A 22,770-nucleotide genomic window follows, 5' to 3' on the forward strand; every position below is an offset into this window, starting at 1 on the left:
ACCTTTTTAGTGGTAAATGGAGCAATTTTGTCTAGTATTGCTTTCACTTTGGTATCCTAGCAGGATTTGATCGAACCATGTGTAGGAATTGAGGTAGTGAGGGAATCTGTTAGCTCAGACCAGAAAGTGACCTCGTTGATTTTACCTCTGTTGGAGATGAGTTTGGAGGACTTGTGCCTGGTTAACCTTGACATACAGATATCAATGGTGAAATCCAGTTGGAAGTGGTCAGACCATGGTACTGGCTTCCATTTGAATGAACTGATAAAGCTATTAGGATAGGAATTCATGAAGTTTAACGTATGGCCTTTTTCATGAGTTGCACCCTCGGAGAATGCAGTTAGTTCGCAGTCCTTCAGGAATGATTTGAAGTTGTGGACATTGGTGTCCGCATCATTTTTCAAGTGTAGGTTTAAGTCTCCCAGAAAGATCATCCTAAAAAAAATGGGACATGGCAGCGGAAGTAATCTTTACAAGTCGAGGTTCTGCCTTGGACCAAGCAAATAAGGAATAGGGCAATTTGATTTGTCTCTTTTGAATCATCGCAGAATTTGCACAGCATATATTCCAGTTCAGAGAAAACCCCAGAACTAACTAAAGACATGTGGAAAAAACTCTAAAACATAAGAGCAAGTCCGCCACCTTTTCTATCCTGTCTTGGAGAGTGAAGAATGCCATAATCGAGTGAATAGATGTGAGGCAATACTGGACTATCAGCTTCTGTGAGCCATGTTTCTGAGATAAACAGAAAGCCCAGATCTGAAGATTCTAGCAGATCCCTGAGTAAGAGTGCTTTGTTCCCCACAGACCTGGCATTGATATAAATGGTATGGGCAGGAGTGAGTTGAGACTTGTGTTCCAAAGGGGTGACTTGTTTGGGTAATTTCAAAAGGTAACAAGTTTTTTTAGGCCATTGAATGTTAGCCATTTGGTTCTGGTCTGAAACCATAGAAGTGTTCTGATGGTATATATTGGCATTGTCTAGCAGGTATCTGACATTACAGTTAGGGTGTTTCTTAGTACAGTGTTTTCTAGGTGGATTATAGATTACAGGGATAGGGTTAGGCACTGAGTTATATGGTAAGTTGCTGCCTGACATGCTCAAAAGGGCTAAGCAAATCCATGTGAGCCACTTCATGGGGATAGCTTTTTGAGCCAATTTAAGTCAGTCGGGTTTAGCGCTCTTTATCAGTCCTAAATGTGCGCTGTTAAAGACTTCAGAACAGAGTCCTCCCTGAGGGTAGAAGCCACTGATGGTGAGGAGAGGTCATGGTGTCTCAGGAGCTCATAAGGTGGGAAAATGTGGATGTGCTGTTGTGGCAGACTTCAAAATGATGCTATGACTTGCTGTTATTAGGTAGGGTTCCTCTTTCAAGCTGCCATTCTTGCAGCAGTAAGGGAGAGTTTAGAGCATGTGAGAGGCCACAGTGTAGCTCTTATGTTATAGAATTGTCACGGCTTGATTATTCGTTGAGTGAAAACCCAAAAATACTTGTTTTAATTCTGTTGCTGATTTCATGACACAGTGAACTTCCGTAAACTATTGAAAACCTATCTATTTAAGAAAGCATACAATAACAACTCATCCTAAATGCCAACCAACAAAACATACCTATACAAAATGTATTCGAGTCTAAATTGTTTATGCTAAATTATCCAGATTTATAGTTTGAATGAAACTTAACCTAATAACTTTCAGTTCTTATCACTAGACGAACTTTTCCTTCCTATAACCTACTCCATTCTGTCTCTTCCTCAACTATGTATTTCTCCTCTCCGGAACTGGTAATCACCACTTACGGAACTATGTAAACCACATTGAGTCTGCAAACAGGTGGGAAATTGTGGGATACAAATGTTATAAATAAATTTCCTTTGTTTGCTGTTTGAATTATGGTAACAAGTACAGAGCTCAGCAGGACAGTTATTTGTATGACAAAGGAGAGTAATTGACCTTAAGCACTCCTTGGGTTCCTCTTTCAAGTTGCCATTCTTCCACAGCCAGTCATACAGCTGTGAGAGGAGAGTTAAGGGTGGGCAACAGGCCACAGTGTAGCTCTCATGGTTACAAATCCAGGTAATTCTTTTTATTCAAGTTGCAGGCTTGGAATTACTGCAGGCAATGAAGAGGGAAAGAGGAGGGGAGCTGAGCAGTTCAGGTGATTGAAAGACAAAAGAATATTGCTTTTCTTGGTTAAGAATTCACTGCATGCAGACTTGTAGAGTTTCAGAGTATAGCAAAGGGCAGTTTGTCTTTGGCAACAGTTATCAATGGTGTGTTAATAATGCAGACAGTGATTGCTGAGGGTCTGAGTCCTTTTGAAGTATCAGCTTCCTAGGAAGAGGAGCTCTGTTGTTGATTCAATAAAGACTTTTTATTTAGAATGAGATATGAAGTCAGTCAGCTAATTCTACCTATATTTTGTACTTTTAAAACTTGAAACAAGGTAATTAACAGGCACTTCTTTTCACTAGAGACATAAATCAAATGGTTGTGTTTCACGCCTGTGAGACTGTTTGGAACTTTTAATGCCAAGGAAGCGTCGACAGGATATCAGAACTTTAGAGATAATATAAGTTATACATATGAACTTTAATTCACAAGTTGTAGTTATGGTTTCAGTTTGCAGTTTCTGATCCTGATGTCCTTTGTTCCAGTTGATGCAGATCTCTGGAGGCTTTTTTTAGTTTTAGATCCAGCTCATATCACAAGCAAAGAAAAAGGATGCTTGCTTGAAAAATGCAAAGAGGCAAAAAGTTGCATTTTGTCCAAACAAAACAAATGAAATTAACTAAGTGAAGGAAGGAAGTTCTAAATAAAAATAGCACTCAGGTCTGGTTCTCTGATGTAGACAGAGCAATAAGCGAATAGTGGATTATATGATCTTGATGTGAAGACATCCTCTCCCTGTCAGCAGGCAAACGTGCACTATTCAATCTCAGTTCATGTCTTCTAGTTCCACTGCCCCTACATCTCTGGAAGAAGTTTGTTTGTATATTAATACCCTTTAAGAATGTGAATGTCTGTATAATATCTCCTTTATCTCTCCTTTTCTCTAACATATACATAATTAAACATTCCAGTATCTTCTCATATGTCTTTTGGACAAATCATGTACCTTTTTTATTGCCTTCCTCTGGACCACCTTGAGTTTTTTTATGTCATTGGAGAAATATGGCCTCCAAAACTGGAAACAATGCTCCAAGTGGGGCCTTACTAGCGACTTATATAGGGGCATCAACATTTTCCTCCTTCTGCTGGTTATGCCTCTCTCTATGCAGCCTAGCATCCTTCTGGCAACAATCGCTGTCTTGTTACATTGTTTCGCAGTCCTAGATCCTCAGACACTATCACCCCAAGGTATCTCTCCTGATCTGTGTGTGCCAGTCTCTCGCCCCCTAGCACATATGCTGTTTTGGCTTTCTACACCACAAATGCATCACTTTGTACTTCTTCGCATTAAATTTTAACTGCCATGCATTAGACCATTCTTCTTATTTTTGTAGATCCCTTCTTAGGGTGTTCACTCTGTTGCAAATATTGGTGTCATGTGCATAAAGACAAACTTTTCCTTTTAGCCCTTCAACAATGTTGTTCACAAATATGTTAGTACATAAATACATAAATATTGCCATATTGGGACAGACCAAAGGTCAATCATGCCCAGCATCCTGTTTCCAACAGTGGCCAATCCAGGTCACAAATACCTGGCAAGATCTCAAAAAAGTACAAATTATTTTATGCTGCTTACCCCAGAAATAAGCAGTGGATTTTCCCCAAGTCCATTTTAATAATGGTCTATGCATTTTTCCTTTAGGAAGAAGTCCAAACTTTTTTAAAACCCTGATAAGCTAACTGCCTTTATCATACTCTCTGGCAACAAATTCCAGAGTTTAATTACATGTTGAGTGAAGAAATTTTTTCTCAGATTCATTTTAAATTTACTACTTTGTAGCTTCACTGAATGTCCCCTAGTCCTAGTATTTTTGGAAAGAGTAAACAGATGCTTCACGTCTACCCGTTCCACTCCACTTGTTTTATAAACCTCTATCATATCTCCCCTCAGCCATCTTTCTCCAAGCTGAAGAGCCCTAGCTGCTTTAGCCTTTCCTCATAGGGAAGTCGTCCCATCCCCTTTATCATTTTTGTCGCCCTTCTCTGCACCTTTTCTAATTCCACTATATCTTTTTTGCGATGCGGTGACCAGAATTGAACACAATATTCAAGGTGCGGTCATACCATGGACTGATACAAGGGCATTATAATATCCTCATTTTTGTTTTCCATTCCTTTCCTAATAATATCTAACATTCTATTTCCTTTCTTAGCTGCTGCAGCACACTGAGCAGAAGGTTTCAACATATCATCAACAACGACACCTAGATCCCTTTCTTGGTCTGTGACTCCTAACATGGAACCTTGCATTACGTAGCTATAATTTGGGTTCCTCTTTCCCACATGTATCACTTTGCACCTGCTCACATTAAACGTCATCTGCCATTTAGTCGCCCAGTCTTCCAGTCTCGTACGGTCTTCTTGTAATTTTTCACAATCCTCTTGCGATTTAACAACTTTGAATGACTTTGTGTTATCAGCCAGGGCTGCTGAGAGACTGGGCCGGGCCCGGGGCAAGGCCGCCCCCCTCCGAAGTTGCCGCCGCCGCTCCCCCCTCCGTCCGCCCCCCTCCGTCCGCCACCTAGCCGAGCCCCCTGCATTGAAATCACAGCTCCTCTCACCTCCATGTGAAAGCGCTGCTGGCAGCAGCAGATCGCCTCCCTTCGGGCCTCTTTCCCTCCCTGTGTCCTGCCCTCGCGGAAGTTACATCAGACGAGGGCGGGACACAGGGAGGGAAGGATGCCCGAAGGGAGGCAATCTGTTGCTGCCTGCAGCGCTTTCACATGGAGGTGAGAAGCGCTGTGATTTCAATGCAGGGGGCCCGGCCCGGTGGCAGATGGTCGACGACAGAGGGCGGGTGGGACTGCGGGGCCGGGCCCCCCTGGAGGCCCGGGCCCGGGGAATTTTGTCCCCCCTGTCTCCCCCCTCTCTGTGGCCCTGTTGTCAGCAAATTTAATTGCCTCACTAGTTAGTCGTATCTCTAAGTCATTTATAAAAATGTTAAAAATCCGGTTCCAGCACAGACCCCTGGGGAACCCCACTAACGACCCTTCTCCATTGAGAATACTGACCATTTAACCCTGCAATTTCCTCTGAAGTCTTTCATGAGGTACTTTGTCAAACGCCTTTTGAAAATCCAGATACACAAATCTGCTTATTTTCGAAGGAGAAGGGCGGCCATCTTCCGACACAAATCGGGAGATGGGCGCCCTTCTAATGGCGGCCAAATGAGCATAATCGAAAGCCGATTTTGGCCAGCCTCAACTGCTTTCCGTCGCAGGGCTGGCCAAAGTTCAAGGGGATGTGTCGGCAGTGTACCAAAGGCGGGACTGGGGCGTGGTTAAGAGATGGCCGTCCTCGGCCAATAATGGAAAAAAGAAGGCTGGCCCTGACGAGCATTTGGCCGACTTTACTTGGTCCCTTTTTGTTCATGACCAAGCCTTGAAAAGGTGTCCGAACTGACCAGATGACCACCAGAGGGAATCAGGGATCACCTCCCCTTACTCCCCCAGTGGTCACCAACCCCCTCCCACCCAAAAAAAAATTTTTTTAACATTTTTTTGCCAGCCTCAAATGTCATACCCAGCTCCATCACAGCACTATGCAGGTCCCTGGAGCAGTTTTTAGTGGGTACTGTAGTGCACTTCAGGCAGGCGGACCCAGGCCAATCCCCCCTACCTTTTACACTTGTTGTGGTAAATGTGAGCCCTCCAAAACCCACCTAAAACCCACTGTACCCACATCTAGGTGCCCCCCATTACCCTTTAAGGTCTATGGTAGTGTTGTACAGTTGTGGTTAGTGGGTTTTGGGGGGCTCAGCACACAAGGTAAGGGAGCTGTGCACCTGGGATCAATTTGTGAAGTCCACTGCAGTGCCCCCTAGGGTGCCCGGTTGGTGTCCTGGCATGTCAGGGGGACCAGTGCACTACAAATGCTGGCTCCTCCCACAACCAAATGACTTAGATTTGGCCGGTTTTGAGATGGCCGTCCTTAGTTTCCATTATCTGCGAAAACTAATGGCGGCCATCTTTAAGGTGGACCCAAATGTTGAGATTTGGCCTTCCCCGGCTGTATTATCGAAACGAAAGATGGCCTTAGAGATGGGCGCCCCCGTTCGATTATGCCCCTCAATATCAACCGGCTCACCTTTATCCACGTTTGTTCACCCCTTCAAAGAAATGTAATAGATTGGTGAGGCAAGATTTCCCTTCACTAAATCCATGTTAATCCATGCTTTTGAACATGCTCTGTTGAATAGAATAGGCCCCAGTACTGATCCCTGAGGCACTCCACTACTTAACCTCTCAATCCTCTGAGTAAATTCCATTTACCACCACCCTCTGCCATCTATCAGTCAACCAGTTTCCAATCCAGTTGTCCTAACTTTAGCCCACTTTGTTCATGAGCCTTCTATGAGGAACTGTGTTAAAGACCTTATTGAAATCCAAGTAGATTATATCTATAGCACATGTCTACTATCCAGTTCTCTGGACATCCAGACAAAGAAATCAATCAGATTCATTTGGCATGATTTTCCTTTGGTAAAACCATGTTACCTCAGATCTTGTAACGCATTGGATTCCATGAAACATGCTATCCTTTCCTTGAGCAGTGCCTCCATTATCTTTCCAGCCATTTAAATAAAGTTTACCAGCCTGTAGTTCCCCACATCTTCTCTGGCTCCATTTTTGTGATCCCAGCTGCATAGAAGTTAGTTCAGTCAGGCAAAAAGGACAGTTGACAAGTTCTCAGCGGGCAAACAGGGGCAGATGGCTGGAACTCTGATAATTGGTTGGAATGGCAATGCCCTAGGCCAGTGTTTCCTAAGTCCGTTCCTGGAGTACCTCTTGCCAGTCAGGTTTTCAGGATATCCACAATGAATATGCATGAACTTGATTTGTATACACTGCCTCCATTATATGCAAATATATTTCATTCATATTCATTGTGGATATCCTGAAAACCTGACTGGCAAGGGTTACACCAGGACTGGACTTGGAAAACACTGCCCTAGGTAATCACAACCTCTTTGTTCTTTATAATTCTCTTAAGGTTATGGTCCCAGTGCATTTCTGGTGGTTTATTTCATCAATGTGAAGTGTCTTTTGTCATCATTATGTTTGTTCACCTTTCTGTACGTCCATACTTTATGTATATACTAAAGGCTTCATAAGCTGATGGGCAGAAATTTAACAGATGGATCTCATTCTTATGTGGGACTAATTTTGATGAAATTGGTGAAATAAGATAGCCCTGATACATGTATTTGGAAAAACAGAGAAAAAGGAAACACATTATGAGGGCCATGCCAAGCAGGTAATTGTGAATGGGGATAAGAACACGATTCTCCAACTGGGTCAGACCAAGGGTCTGTCTAGCCCAGTATCCTGTTTCCAACAGTGGCCAATCCAGGTCACAAGTACACAGTAGAAGTCCTAATATGCCATGCTATTTAACCACAGGGATAAGCAGTGTCTTTCCTCAGCTCTACTATAATAACAATTTATAGACTTTTCTTCCAGGAATTTGTCCAAACCTTTTCTTAAAACGCAGCTTCATTAACTGCTTTTTTCCATTTGCTCTGGCAATGAGTTCCAGAGTTAACTGTACATTTTTTAAAACAGATGTATTTTCTCCTATTTGTTTGCATTTTGCTACCATATAACTTCATGGACTATCCCCTAGCCTTTGTATTTTTTGATAAACAATCAGTTTGCATTTACCATCCACTCCATTCAGGATTATATAGATCTCTATCATACCTCTCCATAGCCATCTCTTCTCCAAGCTAAAGAGCCCTAACCTCTTTAGCCTTTCTTCATATGAGAGTTGTTCGATTTCCTTGATCATTTTGGTTGCCCTTTTCTGTACCTTTTCCAGTTCCACTATCTTTTTTTTTTTTTTAATGTTAGATGAGGTGATCAGAATTGCACACAGTATTCAAGGTGCAGTTTATCACAGAGTGATAGTGGCATTATGGGTTTTTTTTTTTTTTCGTTTTATTCTCTATTCCTTTCCTAATCATTCCTAGCACTCTATTGCTATGAGGAAAGGCTAAAGTGACTAAGGCTTCGACCTCCTAACCGAAGAAACCGTCACCCAAGCAATCCATAAGCTCGCCAAATCCCATTGTAAACTGGATACCTGTCCTAACAACCTAATAAAATCCGCCCCCAACGCTACATAACAGACCTCACATCACATCTAAATTACATGCTACAACATGGATTCTTCCCCAAGGACAAAGGAAACATACTACTTACCCCCATACCCAAAGACTTAAAGAAAAAAACAAGTGACACAACCAACTACCGCCCATCCCTCTAGCAGTTAAATTAATGGAAAGCATGGTAACCAAACAACTTACCGAATACTTAAATAAATTTTCAATACTACACGAATCACAATCAGGATTCTGATCCAACCATAGCACAGAAACAGTACTAATCACTCTCCTAACCAAATTCAAACAAACAATTGCATCCGGCAACAATGTACTCCTCCTACAATTTGACATGTCTAGCGCATTCGACATGGTCAGCCACCAAATACTCACAAACATCCTAGAGTACTTTGGAATAGGAGGAAACGTACTTAGTTGGATCAATGGCTTCTTATCCACAAGAACATACCAAGTGATTTCAAGTTCAAGAACATCATCACCATGGAAACCTGATTGCGGTGTACCGCTTTCACCAACCCTCTTCAACTTCATGATGACACCACTAGCCAAAACCCTAGCCAACCAAGGATTGAACCCGTACATATACGCAGATGATGTCACAATCTACATCCCGTTCAAAAACGATCTAACTGAAATCACAGACGAAATCAAACAAAGCCTCCATATAATGAATTCATGGGCGGACGCGTTCCAACTAAAGCTCAACGCAGAAAAGACACAGTGTCTTATTCTCTCATCACAATACAATACGTACAAACCCACTAACATAACCACTCTAGATTACATTCTCCCTGTATTAGACAGTCTGAAAATCCTTGGAGTTACAATTGACCGAAATCTCACACTTGAAAATCACGCAAAAAATACGGCAAAGAAAATGTTCTACTCAGTGTGGAAACTTAAAAGAATAAAACCTTTCTTCCCAAGGGAAATATTCCGCAGCCTAGTACAATCATTAGTACTAAGCCACCTAGACTACTGTAATTCCATTTATGCCGGATGCAAAGAATACATCATCAAGAAACTCCAGACCACCCAAAACACAGCGGCCAGACTTATATTTGGAAAAACGAAATATGAAAGTGCCAAACCTCTAAGAGAAAAACTACACTGGCTCCCACTAAAAGAACTAATTGCGTTCAAAGTTTGCACCATGGTTCACAAAATTGTTCATGGTGAAGCCCCGACCTATATGTCAGATCTCATAAACCTGCCAACCAGGAACGCAAAAAAATCAGCACGCACATTAATGAGTCTTCATTACCCCAATTGCAGAGGACTTAAATATAAATCCATGTATGCATCAAACTTCTCCTACATTAGTGCAAAATTGTGGAATGCACTACCAAAGGCCATAAAAACAATGCACGACCTGACAATTTTCCGCAAACTACTGAAAACCAACCTGTTCAAGAAGGCATACCATAAGGATACATCCCAAACATTAGAAACTTAAAACTCTACATGAACTAAAAAAATCAGAATGCTCACAGTTAACTGTTCCTAACTCTACGAACGAAAACACGCAATCCTTGCTCTACTACCTCATCTCTAGTACAGGATACAAATTTGATACAGCTAATTAACCTATTGTTATTACTCACTATACAATTCAGGAACTTCAATATAACATCACTATGTATGTGTCTTCCCTTTAATGCAATACTACTTGTAATCTGTCTTCCCTTTAATGCAATACTACTTGTAATTTCTTTCCGAAAATGGCGATCGCCATTACGGTATAATGTAAGCCACATTGAGCCTGCAAACTGGTGGAAAAATGTGGGATACAAATGCAACAAATAATACATAACTAGTAAAAAAGGCCCGTTTCCTAAACCAAAGAAACGGGCGCTAGCATGTTGTTTTTTTTTTTGTGTGTGTGTGTGTGTGTGTATGTGTCACAGAGTTATTTTGTGTGTGAGTGTGTGAGGGTGCGGTGTGTGTGCAGGTTGTTGATGTGTGTCTTTTTTTGTTTTGTTTTTTGCTTGGGGGTTGGGGGATGTGCTGTGCTGGCAAAGTGGGTTGGATTGGTGTGTGGCTTTGAGGGTGTGTTTCTGTTGTATTGTGTATGTGTGGTTTTGTCTGTCAAGGAGGTTTGTGGAGGGGGGTCTTTCTGTTGGTGAAATGTAAATGTGGTTGTAGGGGGGTCAGCCTTTGTTGAGTGTTGTTTTTTTTTTTTCCATGTTTTTTTTTTTGTGTTGTGCTGAGGCAGCAGTGTTGTTTTAGATGGGCGGAAGGTAGAGGAGCACGTTCTTTGTCTGTCGGTTTTTTTGGGCCGTTTCAGGGCTGCTGTAGGGGAATGCTGGAAGAGAAATGTGCTGTTGGAAGCAGCGCCATCTTTTTCCATTGGGCTGGGGTTCTGGGCATCCTGGAGGTGGGTGACGGCTTGCCTGAGGACGGGGATGGTTGTTTTAAGTTGGCAGAAGGGAGAAGAGCACGGTCTCGGGCCGTCGGGGGGTGATCCGGTATGTTTGGTCCATTTCAGGCCGGCTGCAGGGGAATGCTGGAACATTTATGCGCTGCAGGAATCAGCGCCATCTTTTTCCGGGTGCTCGGGGAATCCCCGAGGTGGGAGACAGCTTGCCTGAGGCTGGGGATGGTTGGGCACGTCCTTGGCCACTTTGGCAAAAGGGGAAGAGGAAGGGGGTGAGGAGTTACCTGCAGCCACCTGAGAAACCATGTATTCTTTGTTTGTTTTGTATTATTAGTTTGCATTCTGTTGAAGAAAGAGTGGATGCCTTTCGAATGATGGAGGTGGTGCGTCGGTGTGCGGTTGTTTCGTTAGTTTGGCAACCAGTCTCCAGCGATTCCTAGGCAGGGAAGGAGTACTCCTCCCCCTTCCTTGGTCGCTGTTTGCTGCTGGCTGGGTCGCGGGTAATCCTTCCAGCTGGGCCGCAGCTTGTCCTGTTCGCCCACGTCCAAGATGGTGACGGGCACGTTGTTTTCCGGCTCCTCTGATTCCATGTCAAGTGATCCCAAATATAGTCTGTGCTATAGGCCCTCTGGCACTCTTCAGTACTGGCATTAGGCATTTAAAAATTTCTCCCCCCTCTCCCCCAGTCTATTTTTGCACATACCCACAGCAGGAATATTCTTCTCTCGTTCCAGCGGTGGTTCTGTGCTCTCCGTGCTGCACAGATAATGAGCCATTCTGCTGGGGAATGCTCCTCCCTTATTGTCACGTAGTTTCCTCTGATTGGTCCGTCTTACGTTGCCTAGTGTTGCCTGGGAACGGTGTTGTGATGGTCCTTTGTGTTCAGAATGTTGAGGGTGTTTTTTCTGATTGGTCCGTCATGCGAGGGCGGGGCAGAGAGACATGGTCAGTGTTGTGGCTTCACCACCATGAATCCATGAACCCTTCAGTGAGTGACTGAGTGACTTCAGAACGTTGTCCTCAGAACGTTGAGGGTGAGTTTTATTATAGTAGATAATAATAGCTAGGAGAACAGATGTCTATAAAATACTGAGTGTAGTGGATGGGTAGATATGAATTGCTTGTTTACTCTTTCCAAAAATGCTAGGACTAGGGGGCATGCAATGAAGATACTAAGTAGTAACTTTAAAACAAACCGGAGAAAATATTTCTTCATGCAACGTGTAATTAGACTCTGGAATTCATTACCAGAGAATGTGATAAAAGCAGTTAGCTTAGCAGGGTTTAAAAAAGGTTTGGGTAATTTCCTGAAAGAAAAGCCCCATAACCCATTATTAAGATGGATGTGGGAAGATCATTTATAAATGTTACAAAAAAGCACCTTTCCCAGTTCAGATCCTTGTAGCACTCCACTTTTCACTTTCTTCTATTTAGAGAACTGACAATTTAACCATATTCTTGTCTTTTAACCATTTCCTAAATCCATAATAGAACATTGCCTCCTATCCATTGCTTTTACATTAGAGTTTCAGGTTGCATAATTAACCTACTATGCTTTGTGCTGCACATAAAGAACACTGCAAAGTTTTGTTTGTTTGTTGTTGATTATTTAGCCTATGTTTTTCTTTTTTCTTAAGGCAGCCACCTGACTGTTTTGAGGCGCTGATCAGTACACTGCATTATTTCTTTATTTATTGGAATTTATGAACTGCTTATATGAAGAGATTTAGCACAGCAGTTTGCTCAAGGTTTTCTCACACTAGTGTTACTCCCGAAGCAAAAAAGACTTGTAGTGCAGGAAAATCTCAAGTACAACCACTCCGATAAAGGATAGTGGAATGGGTATGCAAATTGCATGCAAATGAGTACACAAAAAATTGATCCCAATGTAAAAGGCTGCAATGAAACCTTGTACAATTTTTTTAACCTTTCTCTTAATGCTGATTTTTATGACAGCTCAAATACATGGCATGGGGTTAGATACTCTCTAATATTAAACAGGAGAAAAACAAACTCTATTGGAATATTCTAACTCTCTAAAAGGAGTGTGCAAAGTTTATATATAGTTAGTTTGTGAGTGTCCCTTTAACTGTGGAAAAACCTCCACTTTAAATATATTACAAAACAATTGACACCTCAGACCTCCAAACAGGAAAAATACAAAAGTATTTAATATATCCTTGTTTTATCAGGAGTAGGTTAATATCATTGGTTCCCTAAGAAGGAAAAAGAGAAAAAAAACCCAGACGCAAAAAACTCATATTTGGTGAGAAAAAGCAAATGAGATGAAAAACTCTCTTACCTTCTTTTATTATAACTAATAAAGGGGCACTCACCCAAAACTAAACTATCCCAGACTAATCCCAGCCCAAAACATGCAAAAAAAGGCTACCTAGGGAAAACAACCCCTACGGGAGGGCACAGCAATTCTTATAGTTCATTAAACAGGCATTGTGTTAAACATCCTCATACTAGCTTGTACTATCAAACAGCAAACTAGCCCCTAAATGGCTGGTACTTAGCTTTGATTAAGCAGACAGTCTCTAATCCACAAATCTTGACGACATCTGCTGCTGTAAATTACTATAAACAGCTCTGTGCTGCAAATCGCTGAGAGTTCCTGTGAGCTGCTGTGAATGCTGAAAACCGACACTCTTCCTGGGGGCTTCGGAGCCCTACAAAAAATCTTTCCACCAACGAAGAAGACGTCAGCCCTTCAACAAGAGCGCCTTGTTAGATACTGCCATTTTTCAAAAGTGGTCATCATTCCAGCCTCCCAACATTGGAGGTGTGACTGGGTTTCAGGTGGAGTGAGAATGGGGGTCAGAGGGCTCTGAGGGGAAGGAAGGTGTATACCTGGGCCCCCAGCATATATGTTTGTCGGAGGGGGAGCAGGTGGGGCACCATTTGGGCCACCAAAGAAAATTGTCAGGGTTCAGGGGCTACAGACCACTAGGTACATTGGTGGGAGTCAGGAGTTCCAGAGCACCTGGGGTAGGAGGATTGGAGGGGGTAAAATGGGGAGCATTCAGTCTGCACTAGTGGAGGCCTTGTGCATACCCATGTGGACATGTGTCTGGTGCATTGTTCCATGCTTATGCACATTTTTTGCACTAGGCCTACTTGCATATTATTTGATTACTGCAATAGAGAACAAAGCCTTGGCATTACTCTTGCATTAGTAACCCATGTGTTAAATATGAGTACAAGGCTCTATTCCAAGGTTTCTACATTGGTCTCTGAGTGAAGGGAGCTCCTGCTCCCTGACAGCAGCTGTGATGAGGCCCTCCTATTTTAAGTGTCTTGGGGGAAGGGAGCATCAATCTCGTTCTTCACCTTAGGCAACATTTGGCAACTGGCATCCATTCTAGTATCTTCTAAGAAAGACCACTTACTTTGGGGACCCTTTCTAAAATTACTACTTTAGAAGCCCTGAATTTGAAGTTATGCCACAGTCCTCAGCAGCCTTCTAGTGAGGGGCTATTGAAGTCAGTACCATAAAACGAAGAAAGGGACGAGGAAAACCCAAAAAAGCAGAATAGAATAAATATGCAGTCCAATCAAATAAAAAGTAATCAGGCCTAGGACAGAAAGCAATTGTATTTCAATGAACTGTTAATGATTTTATTTTTGTTACATTTGTACCCCGCGCTTTCCCACTCATGGCAGGCTCAATGCGGCTTACATGGGGCAACAGAGGGTTTTTTACAGTAACATTTGTCTTTATTTCATTAGGGTGACTCTGGAGGTCCTCTCTCATGCCAAGTTCAAGACACCTGGTACCTGGTAGGCGTGATCAGCTGGGGAGACAAGTGCGGTGCCAAGAATCGTCCTGGTGTCTATATCCTGACCAGTGTCTATGCAAGCTGGATACAGAACAATGTGCCAGATGTGAAAATGTATGATGTCACTGTGCCTGCCACATCTGCTTCAGAACTGGCAGATGGTTGCTGGGCTTCTGATGGGACCTTTTACCCGAACGCAGGCAGTAGTCTTTTTGTCATGGCTTCCCTAACACTCATTTGTCTACTTGCACATTTAATGGGTACTTTTTAAACCAGGCAGTGCAAGCAAGGAGATACATAAGTAAAAGTCCGTTGCTCTTTGAACTGAACCTCTTACCACAGAGGGAGAAGGGATTAGCCTTTTAAGGAACATTTATTTGTCGGAGAAATCTAGAAAGTGTTCCTAGATTTCAGTTCTCATTCTCAACTATAGAATTTATAAGATGGTGCTAGAAAGCTGATTCCTTCTAGCACCTGTTAATACCTGTAGGCCACTCTATTGGATGGGAGCATTAAACTGGTCTAACCCCATTTTTATTGGGCATGCAAATGCTAATCGAGTGAAACTCTACAATTGTTCACAGGAGCCAATTTTTCAAAATGGTTGAATGTGCTACACACAACATAAAATTACCAGTCACCAGATACAGTAAAGAGATTAACTCAATACGAGAGGCTTTGACTATCCTTCAAATGTTATTCTTAAACATGATGAAGAGCAACAAGTCAGGGTTTGCAAGGTGGGCCCCAAGGCTGATTTGCCCAGTGCACCCGGTACCCCTTGCACTGGCCCTGATCCTACAACCCACTGACTCTGCCTCAGGGGTCACATGCAATTCACCTAGGAAAGCTGCTTATCACACAACACTGAGTCTTCCATGACCAAAGGCTTTGCAGAAATCTACAAGCCAGCTCTGCCTGTTGCCTCCCCTGTGCAAAACCGGAACAGTGAAAGCCTGTTGCCTCCCCTTTGCAAAACCTGAGCAGTGAAAGCAGAATCCTCCTACTGGCTCTGCAGTCTTACTGGACCATAATTCAGTGACTTTCCATTGTATTTGGCACTCCTCACCCCCTCTTAGTGTTCTCTGTTATTATTACTTCAGTTCTTGCAAAATCCAGACCATAGCATGCCACACGAGAGAAAGAATTCAGAAACAGTGGGCAATGGCAGTGCTGAGAGCCAGTAGAAGGATTCTGCTTTCACTGCTCCGGTTTTGCAGAGGGGAGGCAACAGGCTTGTGGATTTCTGCAAAGCCTTTGGATTCCCAAGTCTATTGAATCTATCAGATTTACTGACAATTTGAGAAACTTTTTGAATTTTGTTGCATATTTGTGTTCAGTTGTTTTTTAAGGCAATGAAAAAAAAGTAGAGGAGACAAGAGTAGTAGCTTTGGGAGCATATGTGAAAAAATCACACACAGGTAATTGTTCAGGAGAAAACCTTTTGTTTGCACCAGTATGGACCTGACACAGGACTGTGTTTCGGCGGGGACTTTTTGATGTGGCGCCCTGTTGAGACTCCATTTTGTCTTACCATTCCCTGAGAGCAGCGTCTGTATACATTTGTATATGGTACTCTCTCCAGATTATTTTACTGTACTGATTTCCAGCATCCATCAGTGTCTCTACAACTCCTGAGGCAGGCGGATTTGCCCTGTGTCAGGTCCATACTAGTGCAAATAAAGGTTTTCTCCTGTGTGGGATTTTTTCACATATACTCACAAAGCTGATACTCTTGTTGTTTCTTCTACTTTGCTTTATTGCCTTTGTGTTCCTATAGAGGTGGTTTCCCGTTCTCCTCGCTTCAGTTGTTTTTTTTAATAAATCAGTTACCCTTGTGTTGGAATATGATTAGTCGACCCCATTTTTCTTTTTAATTTTTCTCTGTTGGTTTGTTTGAGGGTTTCTTCTTCTTTTTTTGCATTCAATTGACTCACTCACACACACACAAAAAAAAAACATTTTAATTTTCACACCTCTTTACCTCTCACATACCTGCACTTTCACAACATTGTACCTACAAGACATGCTGTGGCTATGGGTAAACAGAATCTGACACTTATGCAACTGTTCACCATGGAAACTGGAGTGAGTGGATGGGCATAAGAGTTTAATTAAAAGCTCTCTAGATTCTCTTTTCTTGTTATATAGGTCCTAGGCTTAGGCCTAATGGTAGGGTACTTGGTGCCCTAGGCAAAACCACCTTAGGCTCACACCACAGACCCTAACTTACCTGTTGCTTTCTACTACTATTCATCCTCCTCATTCTTAAAGTTAGCAACATAAGGATGTTGAAAATGCAAGATAAAACCAGCACTTCCTGATACCGATGTGATGATGTGCCAAACTTAAGTACAAAGTAAAAGTACTGGCTTCAAAAGTAGTGAAGTAAAAGAAGAGTCTTATCAAGAAAATAAAAATAAATACTCAAGTAAAAGTAATAAAGTACTGCTCTTAAAAATACTTTTTTTTTACTACAAAGTAAAAAGTATTCTTAACAAGTTGGACCACTGAATCTAGTATGTTTACAAGCAAACTTCCAGGGGGTCACACAAGAGCCTTCCTAGAAAAAACACCACCACCTTGAGCATTGCAGTGGGCAGAACATCATTAATACACCTATTGGAAAACAAAACAAGCTAGATTAGTACAGATTAGTCCTACACAAGACACATGAACAGGGGTAGCCTCTCAAGAAGTATAAAATAAGTAACCACAAACTAAAAGTAGAAATATGTAGACAAAAATTAAACTGAACCCCGAGGAGCCATACTCCTCACCAATCCAGTCTTGCCTAATTTCTCTCTCTCCCCTCCCATCCACTGTGGCCCTGCAGGACTGTCTCACTCCTTCCCTCCTATACACCTCCACCATTTACTACCATGGGAGACGTGCAGGATCTGGCTGTCTGCTGTCCCGCTAGTGCTTCCTGCGCCAGTCCCAGAGGTTTACATCAAAGGAGGTGGGCCTGGCACAGGAAGCACTAGCAGCGCTGCAGACAGCCATGTCCCGCATGTTTCCCATGGTAGTTTATTAGCTTGAGCCCGGTAGAGATGCTACGGGAGGGAGGGAGCAAGACTGTGCTGCAGGGCCATGATGGATTGGAGGGGAGAGGGAGTGGGTTCTGTATGCAGTGAAGTTGCTTCAAACTGGGGTAGGGTTACCATATGTCCGGTTTTACCCGGACATGTCCTCTTTTTGAGGACATGGCCGGGCAACCGGGTGGGTTTTGCCAGCCTGCCCATTTTTCCGGATTTCCAAACAAACGGGCAGGCTGGCGGGCGGGCCTAATGGAGTCCTATCCCCTCCCCTTACCTTACTCTACTGCCCTGGTGGTCTAGTGACCTCTTTGGGGCAGGAAAGAGCCTCCTCTTTCCTGCTTGGAGTGCTGCCCTGCATTCTCTCTCTTCCCCTTGCAATGCTGACGGTCCCGGCGCCGATTCAAAATGGCCACCGAGAGTTGAAGCAGACTCGCAAGACTTCTGCAGAAGTGTTGCGAGGCTGCTTCAACTCTCAGTGGTCATTTTGAATGGGCACTGGGAACATCAGCATTGCAAGGGGAAGAGAGAGAATGCAGGGCAATGCTCCAGGCAGGAAAGAGGGAGCTCTTTCCTGCCCCGAAGAGGTCATTAGACCACCAGGGCAGTAGAGTAAGGTAAGGAGAGGGGACTAGGAGATAGGACACACTTAGGGGGTGTGTCAGGGTGGGGGTGAAAGGGGTGGTGCGATACATGACAGGGGGCAGGGCATGGGTCCTCTTTTTGTGGGGACCAAATATGGTAACCCTAAACTGGGGAGGCAGCTGAGCCTGACAACAACAAAGTAATAACCAATCAACTGTTGATCTGGGCAGGTGTAGAGGCGGAAACTAGGGTTTTCAGGTGATGTTAGACCCTGGCTTGCATCTGATTGAGTCTGAACTTCCTGTCCCAGCTTATCTGTTTTTGGGACCGGAAGTTCAGACCCAATCAGCTGCAAGCTGCGTCTGACACTGCTTGGAAAGCCTGTAGAAGGGGAGAAGCAGAGGGATTGAAAATATATATTTTTTTTAACCAGTTTCCAAATTTGTACTTTGTTACTAAGTACAAAAGTACAGTTTAAATGTAAAGTTACAAGTAAAAGTACTGCTAATTGCACTTAAGTACTGTAACAAAGTACTTTGTTACTACTCACCTCTGGCACCAAATCAGCATATGCTGTCCTGAGACCACATGTTTTGAATGTTGTCATGGTGCCACCCAGAAGACTCAATACTTTCTTTGGCCAGCAGGATGTGGAAATCCTTCCCAGCTGGCTGTACTCACTGTTTTGCTGCCCCCCACCCCCACCCCCACCCCACACACACACATATTCAGGCACCCAAGGTGTGTAGAGTACTAAAGTTGAGAGCTATGGTCTCATTACATCCTTTACTTGCTAGCACAGATCACACCCCAAATACATTCAAACCTTGTTTGGGGGAAAATACATAGATCAATTTAATGCATAAAACACGTTTTAATGCTGCATCCATTGTTGTTAAATCCTCTTGTGGCAATTCGGTCTGGTTTTGACGTGAAATGGCTATCAGATAGGTCTGTCCATAAATAATTTAATACGTTCAACCATTATATAGAAATAGTATAAATGTATGTAGTGTACAGTAAGACATACTTTTATCATTAAGATATTGAAACAGTGCTTTATAACACAGTTTGAATTACATTACCATTTATGTATCTGGGAAAAAATTAAATTACTATATAGAATACCTGGAATCTTAAGATGAAACAACTGGGAAAGCATACTCTTAAAAAAACAAACAAATTTGGGGGGGGGGGGGGGGGGGAACCCCCAAAACATTTGCTTCCTTATTTGTACACTCATTCTGTGATCAACTTTTTAATAAAAAAAATAAGGTAAAATAAGAATTTTCATCAAAAGCACTGTTTTAATTTAATCTATTACTTGTGTTTCACTTTTCCCAGTGTGTTCCAGATCAATGCAGGGTTAGTTTATTACATGTTTTCACAATGTAGTCAGAATAGCTATTCTCCATTATGATACCGAAAAAGGTATGTAACCCAGTAAATATATTTGGCCTGAAAAGAGGATTGGATAAAGGTAAATGCACTAGCAACATTTCTAATACCTGCAATTTTGAGCTGTACATAATGGCATAAAATTGAGGGGTGTGGAATTTTGTAAAAAGGCATGAACAAAACAGAAGTTCCTTTTAGTTAACAGCCCTTCTTATATTCTCTGCTCCATTCTGTGCATGCTCCCAGACCTTTAAAAGTGCAAACAGGGTTACTCACTTGTAGCAGGTGTTCTAGAACCACAGGATGAATATCCACACTGATGGGTGATGCCAAAGATGGAGCCCTGATTACAAAGATGCTCCTCAGCATTCCATTTCCAGAAGCGAGCAATCATGCCTGTGGGCATACCTTCCCGCCTGCCATTGCCAATTTCCCACACAGGATCAGTCAGTCTATTACAATGCTAAGTTTCAGTCCTATGGCTCATTTTCAAAAGACTTCGGCAGCACTCTCAAAGTTCAGCCAAATATTTCAGGCTGGTGAGCTGATCTTTCCATTTCTTCGGTTCCTACCTTTAAGATGGAGACGTTATTGGGATGGAGCCGCATTTCTAAGCAAACATAGAGATGTTGTCTTAGTTCTTGCAAAAATATTCATTTCATCTCCATCATAAATTATCCAAGAAATTCTTTTCTACGATCAGATGAAGTTTTTTTTTGTTAAAGCCATTAGAGGGATTAAAGTAAATGAGTAAGCCTATATATTGTGGACACTGAATTATTTTTTGAGATACCAACTCCCTTTGGATTTTTTTTAGAACATCTTGGATCTCCTTAATGTGGACTAATAATTAGCACTTAGTGAAACTCTTCTTTAAAAATTACCTTATTTGATGAGTGTTATTTCCTCAGAGATTATGTATCTTTGTTATATATTGTAAATTATAAATAAATAAATACATAAAAGCTGCTCTTTTTACTACTACCCCAAATTATTATGTACCAGCCACCCATAATTTAGAGAGATAAAAGAATAGGAAAGCCAGCGTATGAGAAAAGCAATTCTTTAATTTCTTTACCAAGAGAAATTTACAATTACAAATGCTAGTTTCTCATGTGGAGAGGAGGGGACACAAACATGTGGTCTGCCTCTACCTCTTCAACGTAATACTCTGATTCAATCGTTTATATACCTTTTGTGTTAAGCATTGGTTCAGCACTTATCTTCCTGAGAGATCATTCTGTTTTCTGTTTTCACCATATATTTTCCCTTAATTCGCTAAATCACATTCTTCTGTTTATACTAGTTTATTTCCCAAGGCCTGCTTTGTCCTCTAAAGGTATAAATTCCTGAGTTTACACAGGCTCATGTTCTTTAATAAATTACAAGCTTCTCATTCTTTGATAGATTCCAGAGTGGCTTGTCAGCCTCTGCCTTTTTTTTTTTTTTTTTTTACCTGTGCTGGGGTACTGACCTGTGCTCATAATCCTACATCTCCCCTCTTGAAGGCCTCACAAAGGGAGGGCTTCACACTTGATAATAGTGTTAAGTATCAAATCAGGTCCTGCACCATGACTTGTGCTCACACCTCAGATTTTGATGATTGTAATCATAACTAGTGCTCCAGCCACAGGCTGTCTTAAGTTGTAGACTGTCCTATCTTACCATATTACCATATGACCTCATGAGCACTAATGGATGATCTCTCATTTTTCCGTTTAAGGGATAGCCCCTCATAGGTTCCAGCCAATTCAAGTAGGGAGATTGTGGGTGTGAGTCACAATGCCAAACCCTTTTTACAGGTATCGGGCTATAGATGGCAAAAGAATGTGATTATAGTGAGATGTAAGTTACCCCTCTTTAACCTTCCCCATGCCTTATGTTATTTACATTACCTTACCATCTAAATGATCCCAGAGGAAGATAATAATGCAAAACGAAGAGGATCACAAAGAAATTAAACATTATCTTCAACATTTTAAACCTCTGCATCAATATGTAGTCTTTCATATAGAACATATTCATGTCCTATAGGTTCTTTATTACATAAAGCAGTTTCAATTAATTGTTGCACTAAACTCCTAATGTAAGGTATTATACAACAGCCAAGATGTACAAATATAGCAAACACAATTATCATTGTTATTATGCATAAAGGAATCCTGTGCAGAAGGAATGGATCCTCAGAAGCTTAGCTGAAATTGGGTGGCGGAGCAGGTGGGGGGGAAGAGGGGTTGGTGGTTGGGAGGCTAGGATAGGGGAGGGCAGACTTATACGGTCTGTACTAGAGCCGGTGATGGGAGGCGGGACTGGTGGTTGGGAGGCGGGAAATACTGCTGGGCAGACTTATACGGTCTGTGCCCTAAAAAGGACAAGTACAAATTCAAGGTAAGGTATACACATATGAGTTTGTCTTGGGCAGACTGGATGGACCATGCAGGTCTTTTTCTGCCGTCATCTACTATGTTACTATGTATTGTGGTTAAACTAGATACTATAGAAGTTTTCCATTTCCCAAAAATATTATCCATCCACCCAGTCCAGGTGGTATCTATACCAGAATTCTCAGCAAGCTCATGTGGCATCTAATTGACCAGCAATACCTTTAAGTGCATCTCGAGTGTAATTAATGAAATGCTGTTGATTATAATAAATATAGTTAATCCAATCAACATTTTTGTCAATAGTGGACCACCTAAACAAAGAGGATTCATAACCTGCAGCAATTTGGTTGTGGGCCTTGAATTTATCTGGCACCCCCCTTGGTACACCTATAGAGTCAATATAAATTCTATCATCAAAGGAACAAAGGATTTCTCGCTTCTTTCTAGAAAGAACTGGATTATCAACTGATTGGGTTACTATGGTAAGTGGAATCACTAATTAGACTAGACCACATTTGCCTTGCCAGTTGGTGGGCAGCATTGAGTATAAGGTTTTGGTTCCACAATATCACCATATGTCCATCTGAGGACAAAACAAAAAGTCAGGAAAGTCAAGGGGGGATTAGACAGATCTCAAAATTGTCCTAGGGACTGGTGGTCTGAATACCAGGGGTGTTTTTGCTCCCTTGGGTAAGTCGGGGAACAGTAGACTGAGGGAAAGGCAGTGTGGTTCATAGTTTTACTGGAACCCGAAGCAGTTTTAACATGCACATGGTTCCATTGTAATCATTTACCAAATTTAAGGCAAAAGGGACTGCTTGAGACTCAGGGTGAGAAACAGAACAAACATAACAATCAGATACGTTTAAACTCTGGATAGTATACCAAATCCAATCTAGCCAC

General features: G+C 42.2%; 1 protein-coding gene across 1 annotated transcript in view; it reads left to right on the forward strand.

The window, feature by feature from the left end:
• The window catches only part of LOC115474408 (prostasin-like), a 42,448-nt gene extending 25,560 nt beyond the window's left edge, over positions 1–16,888 (forward strand). The window contains 1 exon segment of the mRNA XM_030209861.1: positions 14,413–16,888. Within this exon segment, the coding sequence (XP_030065721.1) occupies positions 14,413–14,733 (321 nt within the window). The 3' untranslated portion in view covers positions 14,734–16,888.
• Positions 16,889–22,770: the final 5,882 nt, after the last annotated feature.

This window comes from Microcaecilia unicolor, chromosome 7, assembly GCF_901765095.1.
Source record: "Microcaecilia unicolor chromosome 7, aMicUni1.1, whole genome shotgun sequence".
NCBI classification, from domain to species: domain Eukaryota; kingdom Metazoa; phylum Chordata; class Amphibia; order Gymnophiona; family Siphonopidae; genus Microcaecilia; species Microcaecilia unicolor.